The sequence below is a fragment of the Coprinopsis cinerea genome (genome assembly GCF_000182895.1).
Source record: "Coprinopsis cinerea okayama7#130 chromosome 10 map unlocalized cont3.10, whole genome shotgun sequence".
NCBI lineage: Eukaryota > Fungi > Basidiomycota > Agaricomycetes > Agaricales > Psathyrellaceae > Coprinopsis > Coprinopsis cinerea.
In genome coordinates this window covers 205,457-227,018 of record NW_003307535.1, presented here as the reverse complement: position 1 = coordinate 227,018, position 21,562 = coordinate 205,457, and the positions used below count along the sequence as shown (strand labels likewise).

General features: G+C 51.2%; 7 protein-coding genes across 7 annotated transcripts; 5 read left to right on the top strand and 2 right to left on the bottom strand.

Moving 5' to 3' along the window:
• Nucleotides 1-2,017: 2,017 nt before the first annotated feature.
• CC1G_01541 (hypothetical protein) lies at nucleotides 2,018-3,282 on the top strand (the record flags this gene model as incomplete). Its single annotated transcript, XM_001833812.2, has 5 exons — nucleotides 2,018-2,133; nucleotides 2,200-2,480; nucleotides 2,533-2,611; nucleotides 2,674-3,014; nucleotides 3,070-3,282. The coding sequence occupies exons 1-5, from the start codon at nucleotides 2,052-2,054 to the stop codon at nucleotides 3,280-3,282; spliced, it is 996 nt and encodes a 331-aa protein (XP_001833864.2). The 5' UTR covers nucleotides 2,018-2,051.
• Nucleotides 3,283-3,336: 54 nt separating this feature from the next.
• Nucleotides 3,337-5,618, bottom strand: CC1G_01540 (pyranose dehydrogenase; the record flags this gene model as incomplete). The annotated part of the gene is made up of 11 exons (XM_001833811.2): nucleotides 3,337-3,423; nucleotides 3,473-3,822; nucleotides 3,887-3,938; nucleotides 3,990-4,170; nucleotides 4,225-4,444; nucleotides 4,498-4,701; nucleotides 4,740-4,947; nucleotides 5,004-5,110; nucleotides 5,160-5,314; nucleotides 5,367-5,448; nucleotides 5,498-5,618. 11 exons carry the CDS (start codon nucleotides 5,616-5,618, stop codon nucleotides 3,337-3,339), a joined length of 1,767 nt encoding a protein of 588 aa, XP_001833863.2.
• A 1,915-nt stretch (nucleotides 5,619-7,533) lies between these two features.
• CC1G_15246 (ICS) lies at nucleotides 7,534-12,914 on the top strand (the record flags this gene model as incomplete). The annotated part of the gene is made up of 21 exons (XM_002910292.1): nucleotides 7,534-7,662; nucleotides 7,709-7,927; nucleotides 7,995-8,043; nucleotides 8,155-8,204; nucleotides 8,347-8,402; nucleotides 8,576-8,994; nucleotides 9,162-9,377; nucleotides 9,657-9,676; nucleotides 9,842-9,895; nucleotides 9,970-10,052; nucleotides 10,208-10,298; nucleotides 10,351-10,471; nucleotides 10,763-10,781; nucleotides 10,835-10,892; nucleotides 10,945-11,207; nucleotides 11,262-11,817; nucleotides 11,872-11,905; nucleotides 11,963-12,106; nucleotides 12,172-12,425; nucleotides 12,478-12,723; nucleotides 12,759-12,914. The coding sequence occupies 21 exons, from the start codon at nucleotides 7,534-7,536 to the stop codon at nucleotides 12,912-12,914; spliced, it is 3,237 nt and encodes a 1,078-aa protein (XP_002910338.1).
• A 529-nt stretch (nucleotides 12,915-13,443) lies between these two features.
• Nucleotides 13,444-14,072, top strand: CC1G_01537 (hypothetical protein; the record flags this gene model as incomplete). Its single annotated transcript, XM_001833808.2, has 2 exons — nucleotides 13,444-13,590; nucleotides 13,977-14,072. The coding sequence occupies 2 exons, from the start codon at nucleotides 13,444-13,446 to the stop codon at nucleotides 14,070-14,072; spliced, it is 243 nt and encodes an 80-aa protein (XP_001833860.2).
• A 296-nt stretch (nucleotides 14,073-14,368) lies between these two features.
• On the bottom strand, nucleotides 14,369-16,062 carry CC1G_01536 (hypothetical protein; the record flags this gene model as incomplete). The annotated part of the gene is made up of 4 exons (XM_001833807.2): nucleotides 14,369-14,886; nucleotides 14,939-15,352; nucleotides 15,402-15,830; nucleotides 15,888-16,062. 4 exons carry the CDS (start codon nucleotides 16,060-16,062, stop codon nucleotides 14,369-14,371), a joined length of 1,536 nt encoding a protein of 511 aa, XP_001833859.2.
• Nucleotides 16,063-19,308: 3,246 nt separating this feature from the next.
• On the top strand, nucleotides 19,309-19,537 carry CC1G_15245 (hypothetical protein; the record flags this gene model as incomplete). The annotated part of the gene is made up of 2 exons (XM_002910291.1): nucleotides 19,309-19,409; nucleotides 19,459-19,537. The coding sequence occupies 2 exons, from the start codon at nucleotides 19,309-19,311 to the stop codon at nucleotides 19,535-19,537; spliced, it is 180 nt and encodes a 59-aa protein (XP_002910337.1).
• Nucleotides 19,538-19,663: 126 nt separating this feature from the next.
• CC1G_15244 (hypothetical protein) lies at nucleotides 19,664-21,052 on the top strand (the record flags this gene model as incomplete). Its single annotated transcript, XM_002910290.1, has 6 exons — nucleotides 19,664-19,786; nucleotides 19,844-19,960; nucleotides 20,013-20,215; nucleotides 20,265-20,304; nucleotides 20,359-20,740; nucleotides 20,793-21,052. 6 exons carry the CDS (start codon nucleotides 19,664-19,666, stop codon nucleotides 21,050-21,052), a joined length of 1,125 nt encoding a protein of 374 aa, XP_002910336.1.
• Between the last annotated feature and the right edge of the window lie 510 nt (nucleotides 21,053-21,562).

Here is a 21,562-nt window from a genome sequence, read left to right as displayed (position 1 = left end):
GGCCACCCAGGAAAACCACCTGCAACGGAGCGTCGAAAAGCGGTCAAGAAGCGCGCAGAGATCGCGTCCGATGTCTGGTTTAAACCGGACGAGTGGCGCGTCACTCGACCGTCCCAGAAGGGTCACATCCAGCGCCAATTCCTATTCCTTCTCGACCATCTTCTGTCAGCTTGACTGGGTCAAAGTCGATTGCAGCAGCGTCACCTCCTACTTTGATGACCAGGAAACGGCGGGCAAACGACCTCTTTGAGGTGGGGACAGTCGGCGACAAGGGCGAAGGCGACGTACACAGTCGTGATGGTGGTCCAAGTCGAAGACGAAGAACTGATGGCGGGGATGCATCAGCGTTTACCTCATCGTTGACAGCAGCATCGTCGCACACGACTCCGTTCAACCTCAACCACTACGCAGAGTTCACGCTCGAGGATGTCCTGGCGCAGTGGCTTTATTTGTACGTGCTTGCCAAAGGCTCCTGAGAAGCAGATTCTGAATTTCAGCCTTTTTTGCAGATATCGATGTGTATGAGGCTCTATTCTGACACAGAATGAGTCGCAGATGTACCCTGGACTGTTGTTCCCCTTTTCAAGGATTTACCCGTCGTTTCTCCCTGTAAGCCTCAGTTTTTCCCTGTTTTTCGGCATCTTCACTCTGAAAATGTTCAATGTCGTTCACCCGTTCGCTTCTATTCGGATATATCCTATGTCAAATGAATGTAGACGTCTATGCGAACATTTTCCCAAATTTTGAGGTCGATTGGCAGACATACGGTGAATAGGGATTCGATTTTGTATTTCAGCCAAACGCTGAAGCGCGATATTTTTCTAAGTGCTCGTTCACACGGTACCCCTCCTGCCAAAACCGCGACCGTTTTGCCCAGCCGGTTCTGACGAACCTATCCACCATCAGTGGATACGTGATCTCATCACCCTCTTTCGTCAGAACCGAGCTGGTTCACGAGCCTAGAACGAACCCCGCAATTTTCAGGACATGCGCACACACTCTCGTGGCTAGACGACTTGGCCTTCAGGGGTCGGTATTTTCGAGTTCTAGGGCCTTCAGGCTTCAGGCTGTCCCTGACTTGCCGGCAAGTTTTCGAAGATTTCATCGGTACAAAGGCGAGTTTCCCTACGTGATGCATATTATGAGTAGCGCCATCTCCAGTCCCAAACTACCACCTTACCATTGTTTGTCACTTGATTGGTTTTCGGTAGACAGTGGCACGTATGGACAGATGACTTGTAGGTGAAGCGCCCATACGGAATCGGGAATAGCAGCCCTCCACGGCATTGCAAATCTCTGAATTCATTCATCTACTTAATTACTGTACTTGAAACAGGCGTGTAGATATGATGTGACATGTTGAGAAGCACCCGCAGACAACCACTATCAATTATCCCGCAGGCCTTGACGAGAACGTAAGTATTATTAAGTAGTCTGTACTGAATTGACTGTGAAGAAAATCCTCTAGTCCATCACCTACCATCATTCCATTGTAGCCCGCTATTCTATATGTGTCGAAAGGTTGATAATAGCCTGTCTACGATAGAAACGCGCTCTGTATAGCTAGTCGTATCACCTCAGGTCCTATGGAGCCCCGATCCCGAGCGTCTTGTCGCAGTGAAGTCGTACTAGTACCATGCTTGAAGGCTGCCATGACGGAGCTTCCGGGCGATGTCTGACCGCTGACCGTAGACCTTACAATACAAAGAGAACTGTTTGCTCTCTTTATTCGCTACAGGTAGTCAGCTCAGTCACGAGATAGCCCTAGTCTCCGGATGTGTAGGTGTAGAGTGAGGTTGTGACAAGTGTTCAATACAGTTTCCATCAACAATCTTTCAACGTTCTAATGACTTGCGCGCCGCTGACGGTCTCCTCGGTGCACTTGATAAGATTTACGCTGCAGCGCCCAACCCGGTCTATGAATAGAGTTTAAATCTCTATGGAGTCTGTAGGGATATAAAAAGCGAGAGGGATCTGTTCGACTAGCAAGCACTCTTCCTTCCCCACCGGGCATAACGTGAACACACAGGATCTCAGGCTCAGGGAGAGAAATGGCGGTCGACCTGGACATTTTCGGAGGAGTTATGGCGAGGACCTTCTTTGCCAACTCTACAGTCACCTTTATGGACGTCGGTAGGTGTAGCAGACTTCAACGCTGGAAAGCATTTTGTCGCCTAACACTCACCCTCCTTATCGTAGGTATCCAACTGTTTATGTGCTTATACGGGCTCTCTGTCTTTTTGGAAACTCCAAAGGATCTACGAAGTGGCCGTATCCCCTATATCGTCGTCAGCTTCGTGATCTTCGCGCTCTCTGCACTCACGGCTGTGGTCGACATGTATGATATATTCCGATGCCTTTTTGAAGCGACGTCTCCGAGGGATTTTTACCTTGTCTGGGACAAGTATGCCGACAGCTACCTGCGAGTTCTCAGTCTTGCATCACTGTCCGTCTTCATTTGGGTGGCGGATGGACTAATGGTGAGACCAAAATCAGCTCCTCCTCCTCATTATACGAACTGACTCTTTGTAGTTGTACCGCTGTTACATCATGTGGGCAGACCAGTGGTGGTTCCTCATCCTTCCCGGTCTGACCTATCTGGGATCCATCGGTACGTCGTGAAGCTCGATGATTGAGTATCCATAGTTAACGCGTCTGTGCTACGTACCGCAGGTATGGGGATGCGTATGATTGTTCCAGCTCCGATCCAGGGAAGTAGACTTAGTGGAAGTGTTTTCGCCTTCCTCGCCATCGCTCTCAACATCATGGTCACCGGCCTCATCTCATTCCGCCTTATTCGAGCCCGAAAGCACTTCGCACAGGTCATCCCGGAGAGAAATCTGAATCTCTACAACGGGATCGTCGCCATTCTTATCGAGTCTGCCTTGCCTCTCGCCCTGTTTGGCATCGGACATGCGGTTGCTTTGATCATTACCCCCGGATCGACGACCGAGTCAGCCTCGAATTGGCAAATCGCCCTGTCGACATTCTCGTTGTTGTATTATTCCTTCACGGTGAGCTGTGTAACTAATGCCCGCTCCTATAGAGAGCTTACTGTACCTCCTTCAGGCGCTTTCGCCCCAGATGATTATCTTCCGAGTGACAACTGGAAGATCTTGGCTAACGCCTCTGAATGCAGCAACTGCCACCGCGATGTCCAAGCCCCTCGTTTTCGATCATGGACCAACGGAGCAATCGTTCTTGGCTTCAGTGCGTCCTCAGAGAGACGAAGAAGAACAGATCTCGAATGGTTCTGAGACTCCAACTTCTGAGAAGAGATAGAGATATGATTGTACATATATGTTACAAGGAATGCGCTTATTGGATGGGCGATACTCAGTTCCAAGCCTCCCGAATAAGATCTACTGCTCGCTCAGCTAGAATGTAAACGGCAGCCTGGCTGTGCGCCGCTGGTACAAAGGGCTAGGGACGAGTCAGGACGAGGGTCGAGGATGATCATTTGAGTACTTACGATCGCAGAAGCGTCGACCACACGCAGTCCAGAGACACCTTTGACAAGAAGGTCAGGATCCAGTACACCCTTGTCCGAGCCCTTCGCAGACATGGACGCTGTGCCAACTGCGTGCCCGAATGTTCCTGCAGCACCCCGGAGATACCTCTCATACTCATCGGCAGGAACCGTGTCAGGATTGGGAGTGAATGTACTGAGACTGTAGCCCTCCCAAACGGGACCACTGAAGAATCGACGGGTGTTCCGGATACCTTCCTTCAGCGCGAGCACGTCGAATGGGTGGGTCAACAGTGCGAGGTCGATGCGGGGAGGATCGAAAGGATCGTTCGACCTTAGCTTGATGGTCCCTCCTGTAGACGATGTCAGACCGAGTGAGTGAGTATAGTATGGGAGGGTGGTGACAGATCGACGTACGTGAGTATGGGGTCAAGAGAACCACTCCACTCATGAGGAAATTGGCAGAAGGCTTGTGCCAACTTTAGTCCAGGTCTTTGAAAAGGCAAAGATGGACGCTTACCGCGAGGAAAGTCTCGATATGGGGTGCGTTAACACCGGAGGCTGGATCGTCATGCTCTTCGAAAATGGGTGAGTCTGATGGAATGCGTGACCAGAGGACCTGGTGACCAGCCCCGGCAGCCTCGGTGAGAGGACCCGTCCTGTTCGCTTGCCATTCCGCAAGTGCCTGGGCGGGAGAAACCCTATAAATGACCTAAGTCTCTGAACCCTATACAACAGCAGTCGATAGAACTGACGGTCGTGGAGCTGGAATACGATTTGTCCACATCACAGATGCAAAGACGTGGTCATGCAGGTCTTTCCCGACATCAGGTAGATGGTGGATTGTTTCAACACCGACGTCCGCGAGCTCTTCGCGGTCACCGATACCCGAGTTAAGCAGGATGTGAGGAGTACCGAAGGCACCAGCTGTGAGAATGAGCTCTTTGCGTGCTGTCAGGGTTACCGAGGATCCTGCTACACGAAGCCAGTCAACAGAGGTACATAATGATGAAACGCAATAACCGTACCTCCACGTCTCGGGGCTAACTCGATTGTTCGTATGTCTAGCCCTTCACCCGAGTGTGCGACAGGAATGGCCCGTGTTGCGTACGTGTTAAGGAGAATAGAGAGGTTAGGCCTCGCTCTGACGTCGTTGCCGAGGTAAGCGGTCGCCGCGCTGCTTCTTTCGCCGTTGCCAATAGTCGACTGCATCCACGCTACGATTCCATAAGCTACTGAAAGGAAGCATACGAAAATTCGGTAGACATACTGAGACCAACTGGGGAGCCGGAGTTCTGATCAATGTTGAAGGGGAACTCATCCTTCTGAGCCTCTGCGTTCTTCAAGCAAAGTTTGTCGAACTCGGTAGGCTCACTCCATGGGAGGCTGACCAAGGAGTTTCCTTCGTATCCATGTACGTCTGGGTTGTACTGTCCTGTCACGTTGCGACCTCCAGGCGGAGGGACAAACTTCTCGTGCTACAATCGACTATGAGTGAAGGAGGAGAAATAGTACGGATGCATGGGCTACTCACCCGTTTAATCAAGGGGAACAACGCGTCCCAAGTCCATCCGCTATCACCGGTGACCTCTGCCCACCGATCATAGTCCTCGGCGGCACCTCTGGTGTAAATCATGCTGTCTACAGACTGTGACTAAGAGATTGGCAAGATTGGAACGAAATGACTTACTAACAGAGCTACTTCCTCCAAGGACATGTCCCCTGTCGTAGGAGAAAGTGCGATTGTTTAAACCAATTTGCGGCTCCGTCCTAAATCTCCAATCGTAGGTACTGTTAATTCGGTCTGTGTACCCTGGAACGGCAATATCGAGGACACCATCGTTACTGAAAATAGTGGTCAGGCTCTCAGAGGGTGCTGGGGTGTTGGTGGACGTACTCAGGCCCCGCCTCCACAAGGAGAACATTGAAATCCGGATTTTCGCTCAAGCGACTCGCGACGACAGAACCGCCAATTCCACCTGAGCTATGATGTAAGTAGCTACCTTTAAAGGTGAAGATGCAACTTACCGCCTACGACGATGAAATCGAAGTCCTGCTCTGCATCTAATTCGTCGAGTCCTTGATGGACTGCTGCATGAACAGATACAGCGGTCAAAAGGGCGAAGCGTAGAGCTCTCAGTTTCGACATCTTTTGATGGCTCGGTGTGGCAGCTCTGCAGAGAGACGAACTTCAGACGGACTTAAGCGTATTTCTACTGCCGCATAAACCTCGCGGACTCGAGGACTTCTCGACCGATCCCGTCGCCTCGTCCTCTAAATCCCTGTATAAAATCACCGAGGATGAGACGAGCTTTTAGAAAAAGGTCTTATACATGTGGTTTGTGGAGATGTATTGAGGACTGAGGTATACATTCGACTATTTGCAATATATCTATCTGGAGACTCGATGTTTAGGAGCAGGTGCTGTTGGCCGACGGAAAGTCCGAGTCGCACCAAGTCGACGGAGTCGCATCAGAATGCGGAGTTTGAACAATCGGCCAATCCCGTCGCAACCTCATGAGCAGATACCGATTTATGACCTTCTTGATCGCTGTCCACGACGACGACCAAGCCAATTTACGCGCTTTTAAGGAGATCTGGGCCTTACAACAGCCCCTGAAACACCGTCTAACGAGCTCTGTGTAACTACCAGGTTCGTCGCGGTCTCCAGTTTGTCTCTGACGACGAGCTCGCGTTTACGGCCCCGCCTAGCCTTCAACGCGTTCGAAGTCGTTGGAGAGGACGCCGATTATCGCAAGGCAGTTATCTCTAGCTTGAAACTATATCTTCTGAGCTTCGGGCGTCCCCACCCAGCAGTTCACCGGCCACCTGACGGGTAGAGACCCTGCCCAACGATTTAGGGGCCCCTCTAGCAATTCGACGACGCGCACGCCTAACGAGTTCGACGGCACAGCGCAAGCTCAGTACGATTTAGGATCGTTTCATCATAATTGGGCCGTCATGTCATCAACGTTGGTAGTTCTCGAGACTGGACTCCTTTTTGGCGTTAGGTGTGTAGTTTGTGCTTCTCATTGGGACAGCTGACTCATTTGGTCAGGCTAGGGCTGTTTTGGGGGTGTAGGAAATATCTCTTGAGAACCGTATACGCAAACTTAAGGTCCTTGTCTGATGCCTCCAAGGACGACATTGAACTCGACGAGCTGCCTACACCGTCCACTCACGCATCCCGAACGCATGGACAGCCACAGTCGGCGCATTCTGTCATTGCGCAAGGTGTATTCTCCTGGACCTTTGCCGAATCTTCCATGATGTTCGTGTTGTTGGTTTTTCAAGCGTTAAATCTTCTCGGTTCTCGGTAAGCCGTCCCTGTTGAATGGCAGATCAAACTCGCTTCACATGTTCAGAACGAGGCTCCTCAACTGGTACTTCTCGTTGTTCTTCGTCGTGACCATGATCCTCCTCTTCATTCCTGCGTGTGTCAGCCTCACTCTGAGTGCTGGGAGAGCCGGTGAGGCCTTACTCACTCCTCTTTGAACATGTGCTCACACAGTCGCCTCAGGTGGAATCTCATTGCGCAGTTTCTGTGGACCACGAGCGCTGGCATACCTTATTCCTGTCGCTCTTTTTCTTTTTGCTCTTTCCCATATCCCGCTCCCAACTGGCCTGGCATCCAAAAACATCTCTAGCAGCATTCTCGCTCGCTTGATTGTACTTGGCACAGTTATACTTGGAGTTCTGTCTGGCTTTGGTGCCGTCAACAATTCGTGGCAATTTCTACCTTCGTTATCTAACCGTCAGACGTGCGCATTCATGTCGTCCGCATGTTTTGTTGTCTCACTTATTCCCCAGATCGGTTCCCACGGAAGCCGAGATACAAGCGGCAGAATATACCCTATCCAACATTCGCAGCGACCTGTACCAGAGGCGACAGGAATTGAACCGGTCTTCGAGTGCAGAGACCCAAGAGTCTTGGTTCTCCCGTGTGGGAGCCTCGTTTCGCGGAGGCGATGATCGTAAGCAATCACCACTATATCTCAGCGGCCTTCGTAACGTTCTGGATAGGATCACAAATACTCCGCGGTCTGGAATCTCTCGAGTACCAGATGGCCCGCAATGTCGAAGAACTCAAGAGTCGCAGAGAAGGAGCCATATATTCGGAAACATGGAGAGGCCGCCTCCTGACCATCGCTGGACGGTTTTTTGCTATCTATTGTGTCACAAGAGTCGTCAGCGTGAGTGTATCCCAAGGTATAGAAAATGCGATTGACCGTCCATCAGTGCACATATAATGTATTGTTCCTCCCTTCACAGCGCTCAACCTCCAATCTCCACTATTCCGACCTCCTCTCGAACGCTCTGGCATACGGCATCTCCCGCATCCCCTCCATTTCGATCCAAACGGATGACATTGCTTCTTTCTCGCGACAGCTGAGCCTAATCTTTGTTGGTATCATCATCCTTACCAGTGTCCGGTACATTCTTCGTGGCGTTTCACGGGTAAGTTGACAGTAGCGTCCATGCTATGTCCATCTGACTGATAGCGCCAGCTCCTGCGTGTTTCCAGTCGAAATTTAGGCGCGTCGCTGATGCTGCTATTCCTCGCTCAGATTATGGTGAGTTTGGTTCACCATATCTACTACTTTGTCATGATCCAACCAAACACGCAGGGAATCTACCTATTGTCCACAGTGGTTCAGATGCGGGCATCGTTTCCACCACCCCAGACCGACACCGACAACCCCTCGGCCGTCAATCTTTTCTCGACCATACCGGAGTATGAACTTTTTGGTTCCCTGTTCGATTGGTCTTTCCTTTTGGCTGCTCTGGCTTACGGCTTCCTTCGGTGGGGAGCTGAGAAGGTCAATAGCGTTGGGGATAGCGTTTAACTAACCTATTGCACTATTTGGTTTCCGGAGATCATTCGCTCTATACTGCAAGCTTCGGTGAGGAAAAACGTAGTCTGGACCCTCCGGTGAGTCTTTTCGAGCGGATCAGACCACATCTCCAACTGGGCGATTCGGTTCCGTTCATGGTCGCACAGGATCTCCAATCATTGCCGCTCTGCACCCTTCGATGGCGTGAGTTCTTGCTGCCCATGTGCTTTCCGCACCACTAACGATTTGCACCAGCATTATGGTGATTTAGCGGCTTGATCCACGGCAACGCCTATACCCGCGAGCTTAAATTCCGAAGGTGGTTCACTCGAGCCATTCCAGCACTGGCAGTCGCGAATTCGCGGACACCTCCCCACCCATTGCCAGTCAATATGTGTGCTGACTGCCAGAACGTAGTGCCTCCCCCGACGCGGAGCCTCTCATCTGCCACGTTCTCTCGCCCCCCGTTGGATATGTCATTGAACCTCCCCGAGCTTGTCGAATGGCACGAAACGCATAGTGCGCTGCATCCTGTCTTCGCATACCCTGTCTCTGGCGGACACGTCGAAGTATTGCGATGGTTCGAGGTGGCCCTTTTGGTTCGACACGAAGCGAGACGTCTCCGGACACTGCTAGAGTCCAAGGCAGTAACACAAGGGTTCCATATTGTTGCATTGGTTATAAACTGCGGTGAGCATGTCTCAATACTTTTGAAAGACGCCGCGTGATGACCGTTATATTCGAAGATACCGTAACTTACTTCAGGACATTAATTGGCCTTGCTCGTGCCGGGTTCACAGGCTTTCCTATGTCTCCTCGAAACTCACCTGCCGCCATTGCTCATCTGTGCAATAAAGTAGGGGTTACACACGTCATTCGAGGCTCAGAGCCAGGTCTCGTTTCTCTCGTTTCAGAAGCTGTGGAGCTCCTCAAGGCGTCTTCCACGACAATCTCGCTTCCCTCGGTCTCGGAGCTTCCTCCGTTCACGCACCCGCGCGACCTAGTATCAGCGACCGATTTGCCCTATCAGAGAAGGTCTATTAACGAAGTGCAACTTTACGTTCATTCATCGGGTGAGTCTAGATCATAGCAGTCACCATCCGAACGAAAGCGTCAAACTAAGCCCTGGTGGCCAGGTTCGACTGGGTTTCCGAAGCCAATTCCCTGGACTTACCGACAGATCCTGCAACTTGGGTATGTATGTCATTTCGGAGAACGCGATTTGACAGGAAAGGTTTTGGCGATTCACGGAGTTCCCGTGTACCATGGGTTGGGTATGATGCAAATTGGCTGGGCGGTATGTGCCCCTTCAGAGCCTGCGCTATTCAATGGTTCTAACCTGACTGTCTTAGGCGACCACGGGTATCGTCTTGTCGGTGTTTGAACCACGCTCACCGGCCATTTATCCAACACCTGAAAATCACTTTGACGCCCTGTCTATCACGAGAAGCGATCTCGTTCTTGCTGTCCCATCAATGATAGAAGTACCATTTTGATTCATTCAGCAGTATGAATGGCGATTGACTCTATGCAACAGGCATGGTCCAGGGATGCTTCCAAAGTGAGGCAGCTCCGCGAATTGATGGGGGTTGTACGTCCCACCTACTACTTCGAATCCGAGTGGACCGCGCCATTGACTATTCGCCATCTGTATCACCATTCTAGATATACGGAGGAGGGCCATTGAATAAGGAAGTCGGTGATTCGCTCGTCTCTGAGGGTATCGCTGTCTATCCACTTTACGGAAGGTATCCAACTTTCGTACCTGTTTTTCAGAGTGAAGTTGAGATTTGCATGGGGCAGCTCTGAGTGTGGAACTGTCAACGTCATCATCCCAGGCACGACGACTTTCCCTTGTGGTACTCGAGAGTCCCCGTCAACTGACCCCCGTTGAAGCTGACAGGAACTCGGACTGGGAGTATTTCCGTTTTGCAAGCAATACCACAGTGGAAATGGTACCTTCGGGAGACGGGTACTTTGAATTCGTGATGTTGGTGTGTACGATAACCTTGGCTTCTTCGGCCCATTCCTGATGTTTGGGTATAGTGCAACTCCTACAACAGTCTACGCGTCACGAACACTACCATCCGAGGTCGGCCAGCTTACGCCACTTCCGACCTCTTCGAGAAACATCCTTCAAAACCTGGCTACTGGAAGGTTTACGGCCGTAAGGACGATCAGATTATGCATAGCAGTGGTGAAAAGGTCATTCCCTACCTCTAGTCACCGTATTAGCCATGAGCTAACGAGACCTCAGACTAATCCCGGGCCAATAGGTAATCACTTGCACTTGTTGCCGTTGCTGTTATCGCTCAACACCGATACGCTTCAGAGAGTCTGCTTGGCGCCGATCCCCTTATTAGATCAGCAGTCGTTTTCGGTTGCGGACAGCTACAAGCCGGTGTCCTCATAGACCCGATAACGCCTTTTGACCCAAAGAATGGTGAGGAACTCACAGGGTTTCTCGATTCAGTAGCGTGCGTAGTGCCACCTCTGAGTGAACACCTTGCTAACGGGATCGTCCATACAGACCAACAGTTCAAAGAGTCAACGCGGTGGTCCCCAGACATTCACGCATTCTCCGTGACGTGAGTTTCAGTCGAACAGGTGAATTGGCAGAGCCTCACCGTCAGCTTCTAGATGATCCTCGTATCAGATCCCGGAAAGCCGTTTCAATACACGGCGAAAGGCACGCCGAGAAGGCAAATCATATTGAAAGACTACCAAGCGGAGGTTGCTTCTTTGTACAAGGGCCAAAAGTCATCCCCCAACTTCGATCGAGAACCCGCGGAAACATGGGACTTCCAGTCGATTCTGGAACTCGTTCGCTTTGTGGTACGAAAGGCAGTGGATGCGGAGATATTAAATGATGACAGCGACTTGTTCCAACACGGATTGGATAGGTAAGTGGTTTTTGGAAGGCCGTCGATGTTCGCTGACGACTTTTATCTCCATAGCTTCCATGCAACCTGCGTCCGACATGCTCTGCTACACAATCTCCCTTCTCTCGAGCAGATTGAACACGACCACGCTATCGAGAATTTCGTGTATCGATATCCAACGATCACGAAGCTGGCGGTTTTCCTTGCTCACTCGATTTCGGGGTCGGACACCCCCATGTCGGCAGCATCAGTCGAGTCTAAGGTTGGCGCCATGAAGGCCATGGTCAAAGTTCACGGACGCGACTTCCTCGCTCCGGCAAAAGTTTGCAGTTGCGTCTCGTCGTCACAAATGCTCGATGATGAAGCTAGGGTCGTCTTAATCACCGGGACGACGGGAACCCTGGGATCTCATCTTCTGCTCGAGCTCAACCAAGATCCACGAATTCAAACCATCTACGCGCTTAATCGTGGAAGACGGGGCGGAAAGGCGGCACTCGTTGCGCAACAGATTGCTGTCCTCAGTGATATGGACATTGATGGTCAAGCGCTACTTACCTCAGAGCGGATTGTCCTTCTAGAAGCTGACCTATCTGCCACTCGGTTTGGATTGAGTCCGGAAACGTTTGAACAGGTGCGTTTTACTTCTAACCCAAAGGCCACTGGCGGTACTAATACCGTTTTCTAGATGAAAAGAAGTGTGACGCACATCGTACATAACGGTAAGGATTAATCCACGTGTTGAATCAGATCCAATGAATTGAGTGGCTGGATGATAGCGTGGCCCGTCCATTTCAATTTGTCGCTGGAGTCGTTCGAACCGAGCATCCGTGATTTGCGATGCTTGATCGACTTTGTGCTCGCATCTCCAAGGGTGGACAAGCCCAAGTTCATATTTACGAGCACTATCGGAGTCTTCCGTGGTGAGTCGCTTTTAGTCATGCACTCGTGAGCATTGGATGTAGACTAAGTTAATGACGTTGTAAAGGTTCGTCGACCCACGGCGAATTCCTCGAGGAGTCGATTCCACCGCAAGTTGCGGTGGGCATGGGATACACCGAATCCAAATGGGTAGCAGAAGAGATAATCCTCGAAGCTGTACGCACCGCAAATCTTCCTGCGCTAGTTGTTCGCGTTGGGCAGTTAACGAGTAGCAACGGGAACATTTGGAAAGTCGGCGAATGGTTCCCCACCCTTGTTCAAGGATCGGTCTTGCTGGGCTGTTTGCCACAGCTTGTCGGGGTAAGTACTGCGCTGGATATGCCCTCTCTTCTACATCCTAACCAACGCCCAGACTATTTCTTGGCTGCCCGCGAAAGACGCCGCTCAGGTTATCAAAGAGTATATGGATCATCCGTGGCAGGATCCAATAGTCCACCTTGTCCACCCGACTCCTATTTCATGGGAGGTCATCGAATCGGCGCTGTCTCACCAACTGAACCTGCCCGTCGCACAATACCAAGACTGGCTTGCTCGATTGGAGACACTTGAAAGCCGATGCCACGCCGATGGGACGATGCCTTCGAAGGCCATGGCTAGGGTCAGCTCGCTTGCTCCATTTTTCAAACATGGCAGGATGCTCTGCTCTCCCACGACGTTTCCTTTGATTTCTCTGGCAAATGCGGCGAAGTTGTCTTCGAAGCTGCGGAATCGAGAGGTACAGGTCTTGTCCAGCGAAGATGTGGCTGGTTGGATTGCGTGTTGGAGGAAATCGGGAGGGTTGGTCAGTGAGGCGTGAACGTGAAACGGTATACCTGCGTATCATAGGGACGCGAATAATATTTGGAACTTGATGTGTTCTTTTCTATTGCTCAGCGTGTAGGAGGGGGAAATCCAGAGTCCAGGTCACGCAAGAAGACTCGCTTCAATCTCTGTTTCTTGAACCGCTCAGGAAGACCATCAGTCATGCGATGTGGTCGATGGGGTCGGTGCCATAGACGCCCAATCGAGGTACCAAGTATCTGACAGGAGAGGCGGTCATTCTTCACGGCATTGTGACCCTCAAATGCGATTCACGTTAGGCCATGCCTTTCGCCCAAATAAGTTATGCTACCCTAGATTTTTCAGACCATAGATCCACGTATCGCCCTGGGCGTATCGCTAGGTCTACAGGAGGACGATAACAGGCTAGACAGGTTTGACAGAGATATTGCCTGCCATGCGCCTGTATCTGCTTAGCACGTCCTGGGTCGCGCTCACTCTCTTCACCTGGCATGGCCTGTGCCATCCCTCAAGGTCCAAAGGGCGGAGGAAGAGGGAAATGGGAATGGGCACGGCAACTGACCACCAGTGGTCTGCGACCCTAATGCTCGGGGACCACACCTTGAAGCAAGACAGCAAGCAGCTTTGGCTGCCTGTATCTCATCGAGCACGACGTTCAAACTGCGTTCGATCGCTGGGTGCCGGGGTAAGTGCACGTGCACAAAGTACCCAATCTACATTACGTACCGCTGACTATCTACCGACTCTAGACAATATATCCAACACAACCCGTTTGCAGAGCAGGGGCGACAGTTTGCGATCGACTTTCTGAGCAACAGCTTCTCCGATCCATCAGTTACGACCACCAACATCACAGTGTTTGGCGGACAGGGATATGGCGCAACCCATTTCAAATTGACCCTTCCCACCGTTACGTTCGCGGTCATCGACTATTTTAGGTTCGAAGGGACGTGCATTGTTGAGCACTGGGATGTATTGCAGGAGATTACGGGAACGGAGACAAATCCCATCGCGTTTTTCTAATGCTAATACGCGATGGCGTTAACTGATACCAAGCGCTATATGCTACAGTACATGCTTCAGAATGTCAGTATACTACAATTGGATGATAAAGCAGACGGAAAGGTTGCCCAGAGGAACCATCCCGTCACATTACAGGGTCGTTAAAAACTGTGATGTCTATGTAACAGAAGAGTTGTGAGGAAAGGAAAGAAAACTATGGCTACAATATATCCATGTCTTAATGAGGGAACCAAAATGATTGTGATGGTAAACGCGCAATATGAGGAGATGGGCCAGAACACAGAGAATGTGAAAGGAATGGAGTGATTGGTGCCATATGCATCAAAAGGGAAAGGGGATAGAACAGCGAAAAATGAGCGGAAAAGGGAGGCAGGCAAAGTTGAAACGGAGAATCCCTCGTTATCACGCTCTCGCAGGTTTCGAGGGGATGGTGTCGGCATTCAGGGTGCCGGGTGGGGGAGGGATCTGGGTAGAGGAGGTCCGGTCGATGTTATGGGAGAAGGCGTTAGGGTTCGGGAACCATGGAGAGTGCCTTGTACCAATGGTGACCGAGCAGGGCTAAGGTCTTCATCGAGAGAGCTCGTTTCCTGATACGGCGGTGGCTCGACTTCTCGATCCACGGGGCTGGCGTTGCTCGAGTGGCTTTGTCGTAGCCTTTCAGTCTCCAGAGTCAGCATATGCACAACGCGGTACAGTTCTCCGATCTCCCGTGCGGTTTGACTGGGACGTCTATCGTGGATGTTGTCCAGTGGGACGGGATGCTTGCGATCTCGGGTGCTGGTGGCAGAAGGAGGTGGTGTCCACTCGGATAAGGGGATAATAAAGGGTTCGGGCTTGAGCGTTGGTCTTGATCTAGACGCTGTTGGTACCCAAGCGAAAGCGTTCGGTCCTGCTTTTCCGAGACGTGGCCCGCCGTTCCCGCGAGAGAGTTCAAGGTCGAGATCGATGGGGAGTTTACCTGTGAAAGGGCAACATTAGTTGGTGTCGTGGAAGTCGAGGGAGATACGAACCATTGCTTCGAAGGGTGCGTTTCCGTAAAGCAATGACGGTACTACTGCGCTTACAGAGGCAGATAATAAGGACGATTAGGAGGGTGAATCCAATGATGCCACCGAGAGTACCAGCCGCTACTGCCATTGGAACTGAGGATTTGGTCCGCGGTTTCATCCTAGGCCGCTGAAATTCTGACTTGTAGAGGATGTAGTCGATGCTAAACGGCTGGTCTCTGGTTTCTATGAGCTCGATTTTGAGCAAGTGCGAGGAGGCGCCTAAGTCACCTCGAGTGAACCAAGGGAATTGGGTGGAGATTCCGTCAGAGATGTGAGGACCCAAGGTGACTCGTTCTGGGACGCCATCGTCAATGGTGAAGTTGACAACGATTGGTGCTGTGAGGCTATTATGGCCAACAACGGACACGCTAGACCCTAAAACGCGGTCAGGTTGCATCCACGACAAGAGCGGCGTCGGACATACCAAAAAAGGAGAGCATTGCCGTAGATCCCTCAGTTGCGGTCTGGTGTGACGAGAGCCCGCAGGGAAGTGGCAATCGTTCGGCTTCAGAATCCCTCCCCACCACTGGTTGTACGGTGCTCCAGTTTCCTTGGAACCTCAGATCGGAATTCAGATCGTCCACCATCAGCTGCCTTCCCTGCACAACATGGTCCAGTCCCGGTGCCACGACCGCAAAGTCAACGGAGAGTCCGAGAGGGAGGCGACTGAGATGCAGTGTATGAGTGCCGTCGTCCAAATCACGTAGATGAAGCCATCGTCGATAGGAGCCATTGCGAAACTGGGAAGAGTCTTGGAGAAATAATTCACGAGGGGCTTCACCGTCGAGTTGAACCAGCACAGTTTGTGACTCTGCAGACAAAGGCACATCACCCATAATTTCAACGTCCGTCCCTAACGTCCTGTGAGATTGCGTGTTCGTTTCTAATAATATCAAGTAGCCTTCCTCACCGTTAAATGTAAACGTAAACTCCCCACTGCTTCCCGTAAGGAGTGTACGCCCACCCCCTGCCCATCGGTTTGACGAATCCTTCTCGACAACCCAGTCGCTAGCTTCTTCTGATGTCTGAAAATTGAAAGAGTCGTCGTCGTCGTCGAAGAATACGTATACGTTTCTGCTCACCATGTTCTGGACATCGAGAAGAACTTCCGTCTCGCCTCCTCACCTTTCCGCGTGAGATATATGCTGCATCGACGCCCTTGTTTTCCGGGTGCCTACATTGTAAACGTATCGCAGACCTGTCAGGTCATAAACGTTTAAACCCGTAAAGACCAATATAGACCTGTACTTCGGGAACGGTAATCTCCCAAGCTCTCCCAAGGCACAGTCCAAGGAAATGGCAGGGTCAGAAATACAAGCCCTGCCAATTTGGTCCAATTGCATTGCTCAGAACAGACGCCGAGCCATCATGAAATTGAGCAGCCTGCCGGCCTCTGCCGTTCAACAGCTTGGGCCCACGAGCTCGCCGAAACCACTTATGTACTTCTACGCACTATGTATCATGAAGTTACAACAGTCCTAGTCGACGACGATGTTAAGAGAGTCAGCGGTGGATGGAAGAGTCAGCATGTCTCATTGACATATTATCACAGTTGGGCAAGATCCATCTGGTGCGTGCGGGTTGGCTGATGCAGAATGTACAGTATGCATGGTTGGAGTGGACGAAAGGGTTATGGGAGAGCGAGAGGGGTCGATGGGAAGCTTGCCTAAGGCTCGAGGACTCAGAGAGACACGTCAACGAAGGGACCGAGCAGGGAAGGCGCTTTGTTGACCGTTGCTTCGGAGTGTCCTGTTCCTGAGGGCAATAATGGTGTTACTCCGCTTGCACAGACAAATGACGGAGGAAAGTAAAAAGGCCAACGAGTCCTCCCAGAGAATCAGCGACAGCCTTTGCCGGGAAGGTGTCTCTGTATCCGTGTCTTAACGCAGGTTTGGATTTGAGATCTACAAAACCGGTCCAGAGGATGATCTTGGTTATTTCGTCCTGATATCTGGACTGTAAGAGAGTGTGTGCCGTTCTCGATAGCCAGTCGTAGCGGTCGTTTTGATATATCAAGTGCCTATGATCACAAATTAGAGGTGATATATCCTATCTGTAAGTTACAGATGGGCACTTTAGATATATCCGGGCCCTGTACTGCTTGTTCCGCGGTATCAGTGCCGAACGCCATTCATGCCCATTTCTGGGCCTATGTATTTAAAAGCTCGATATATCTGGCTTCTGTGAACCGAGCGTTCTGAAGGCGGCCCGATTCTCGATATATCTACCGCTTGTGACATACAGGGACGACACCTGAGCGCTAGTCGTAACCCGGTACAAGCGCCCAAAGCCGCAAAATGTCCTGGCTTGGATCTTCTCATTCACCGACTCTAAATTTCCGAAAAAATAATCAGAAATGCGGAAAGATATACCTGATTCTAATGAGATAGGTATCCTAGGTCTCAGGGGCCTGGGGAGTAAAGGTCAGACAAAAGCCATTAGGTTGGCCATTGTTAACATGATTTACACTCATATGACCACACAACATCCCGCGACTCGCTGTCCCGTGGTCTCACTATGGCTCCCTGCTGGCTTAATGCTTTCAACTGATTCACCAGGACGCTTTGAAGTCCCTGCCATGGGTCGTGCCATGGGTAGCCATGCCAGCCAGCTGGGGTCGGAAGGTTATGAAAGTTGCAACGATGGGTGGAATGAAACAGAACCCATGGAGCCATAGCGGTATTTGTTCAAGGACGGGACTTGCGGGTGTCAGGGACTGTATTTGGTCTTCATTGACTATCGTTAAGTTTATTATAAATACCAATAGCACCGTGTCTGAGGAGGTCGAACCATTATCCGACCAAGCATCAACCTAAAAGGTCAAAAGAAGTGTTCTTGAACACGGCGTGGCCCTATCAAAAGCTTTCTAGCAAGCTGTGATACCAAGTTGGAGATTATGTGTCGCCAGAATCACAAGAAGAGGGACGGAAAAGACGAGAAAAACCGCACAGCCAGCATCTCCGAGCGAGAGGGCGGGGCGGCTGCGCGCTCATTTCCCAATCGGGAATACCCCGCCTGCAAAGAAATAGGCGCGGAACTATCCGTTTTCGTACCCTCAGGGAGGAGATATATCTCCTCGGGTCCTTACATCAGCAATAGACTCTCCTCTAACTTAGAGATAGGATATAACACCGCTAATCACTAATTACAGGTAGATGATATATCATGTGTACCACTACAGGTGCGATAGCAAGGGCGAAGCAAGGACGAGCATGGGCGTGGCGAAAAAACAACACCTTCCCGTTTCGAAATAGGGGTCGTGGGTATTTTCCAGGCAATTAAGCGCCGGTATTGGCCTCAGGCCCGCCGGATCATCGGCATGGAAAGGTGCCTGATTGGGGCTCAACATGGCAGCCTGGGCGGAGTGGCAACCGCCCCAATTTTACATGTCTGCGTTGGGCGCCTACGGCACTCCCAAGGGATTCGTCCTGTCCATTTTATGGTGCATCCATGCCTCTCGCACGCCCCATCTTTCGCCTCCATTTCTGCGGAGATTCCCGAATACGTAGAAACAGGCGGGTCGATCATGTCCACATGTTATCCGAGTGGAAAGTGGAATATTAGATTTAGAAGGCCATAGATTCGACGTAGCTCGAGGCCTCTTGTGATTCGCCAGAGCCTGAATCCATGTCGCCGCTAGTCCTTCAAAGCTCCGCATAGTGTTTCCCCGGTACTTGTGTGCACCTCAGAGTCTGGCCTCGTGAACATCTCGTAAAGTAACGGACGCCCACTCTACTATTCGAACCTCTACACATGGGTGATGTCAGAAATTTGTCTTTGGATGCGATATTTAGAGGAGCTTCGTAGAAGCTCAACGACATTCAAGCGCTACCTGCTCTCTCGCGTGGCTTTCCGCTGCCTTCTGCGTGGAAGTCGATCTCATGTTTCAATTCAATACCAAGATACCAGCGGCAGAACACATTGGCCACGTTTACGAGAAGTACTTCCATGATACCCCGTCGTATTTGGATAATCAGCTTCTTATGCCAATCGGTAGAATTGCGGAGACCTAGGAAGTATGCAGAGTGGTCAGGCGCTTCGATAAGGACCGTAACTGCCTCAACCACTCAGAACCCTGCTCGGAAAGAGAAGATGCAAGACCGTGCTTGGTGGCACCTGTGCACATTAATATATGGTCCTTCCCTCAATTAATACCACTCAAACTACCCTCATAGGTTGACGGATGAATCTCGCTCCCTTGAACCCTCTCCGAGGTTCCAAGCCGGTCTTCTTAGATCATGCATTTTCCTACTCACAGCCACTTCTCCCCTGGTACTTAACGGCTAGCGTTGCAATGTCGGTCGGCCAAGAAAACTGCCTTTTGTCCCAAGATGCACTGGAAGGCCCTGGTCGCAAGCGTGCTCGTCGCGCCATTGGCTAATGCACTCATTCGTTTCCCCTGCTCGCAACTTGTTACCGAGCGATCCGATCCGTATGTGCGGCCTCCGCTTCTTGATAATCTTCTCACTGTATTCTCCTAGGCTGGTAACGCCTGGGGAGGTCTCGCCCCATCTACACCAGATTGTTGGAGGAGTAGGTCAACTGCTTATCTCCAAATGATACATCAACTTACCATTTCCGATCCTGGCAATCGTTGGTGATCGTTCTAGAATGCGTACGTAGATCCCTTTACTCGATTTCGACCGGGTGCTGAGATAGCGGACTGCCTATAGCTTCAACTTCACAATGGACCCGAGCATCGATATCGCCGAGACGGCTACTTGCACCACTTGTCGATTCGTCGAGGATAAATCGAATTACTGGACAGCCGTTCTGTATTTCAAAGCCCGAAACGGAACTTTCATTCGTGTAAGTACGTACTTTGGTTATCCCTTCGACTGCCTGACCTGGGAATGGCAACTTTAGGTCCCTCAAATGGCCAACCATAACACAGGCCCTGGGATCGCAGCAGGTGGCATGACTGTTTACTACTTCCAACCCAACCCGCCTACCAAGGACCTTAAGGTCACGGCCTTTGCTAAGGTACAGACGGTAACCATGAATATCATAGAACCTTTAGTTGATCACCTTGTAGGGTTTCCGAATGATAGTCGGCCACCCTCTGCGTCGTGCAGACGATATCGACCCGACCGACCCAGGTTACAGGGCCACCTCATTCCGTTGCTTTAAGAAGAACGACCCCGGAAACTCCGGAACTCCTGGCTACCCTGGGGATACCTTCCACCTCCCGAACGAGCCTTGCGAAGAGGGTATTCGTTCGAACATCTATTTCCCCCAGTAAGGATCATTCTCATTTATTTCATTGCATGGCACTGATCTACTTCAGATGCTGGGACGGAGTCAATCTCGACACACCCGACCACTCGGTACGTCCTCTCAACACACTCACACGTTCCACACGTCTCTGAAAAGCTATACAGAGCCACGTTGCTCACCCAGTTGGAACCATCAGCCCCGAAGGATTGCAATTCTTCGGAACTGATTGCCCCGCCTCACACCCCGTCAGGCTTCCCCTTCTCTTCATCGAGATTAACTGGGACACTCGTGCCTTCAATGACCTCTCCCTTTGGCCGGAGGATGGTAGCCAGCCATTCGTGTTCAGCATGGGTGACCCCACTGGCTACGGGCAGCACGCCGATTACGTCTTCGGATGGGAAGGCGACTCCCTCCAGCGAGCCATGGACGTCTGCACTGGATTCGACGGTATCCCGACCAACTGCCCTGTTCTCACAGTCCAAGATACCGACAGCATGAACAAATGCCGACAAGCCAACAAGGTCGAAGAGGTTGTCGAGGACGCTTGTAAGTACACACAAGTTCATTATGAAAAGACCAATTACTGAACGGATTGCAGATCTCAACGAACTTCCGGGATGCAATCCCATCCAGGAGGGACCACAATCAGCCACGATGCCCGCCAGCTGCGGCGCCTTGTCGACATGGGTTGCAGCCCCATCGCCGACTACTCCCCCTGCCGTCGTCACTCCCCCTTGGCCTGTCTGCCACGATGGCCCAGGAACTCACCCCTTGGCCCCGAACTGTGATTCCATCCCCACCAAGGCTCCAGGTGACGCACCGACTGAAGTCCCAGCCGCCATTATCACTCCCGTTTAAGGGATGGAATGAAGTCACTTCAGGTGTGATTTACAGCGCATAAAGTTACTACATGTACAGCAAAGGATGTACAACAATGTTCTCGTCTAGAAGTGGTTTACAAATTATGAGTATTACAACAGTCAGCGTGAAAATCCAATGAGCATGGTACAGAAATGCAAGACCGAAGACCAAAGAGAGGTAAAGAGACGTCTATGGGAGCCTGGGAGCTAGAGTCAGGAGTTGACGACGAGTCAAATGGCGGAATGAGTGAGATAGCTACCATGTTGGCTTCGTCCAGTCGTCAAAGGCATCTTGCTCGCATTCCGCCAATAACGAAGCCAGGCGCGGACATCGTTGGCGTCGAGAGAAGCGAGTTTAGGATCGCGAAGGGTGGATGAGAACTCGAGCGCATTCGAGACGTCGACAAAAGGGATCCCCATTGCATCGCAATTGGGTTCAGCGAGAGAAGCGGCGATCGACGTTTCCATGAAGGTCAGAAGCTTGAGAACCGGCAGATGCTTGAGTTTG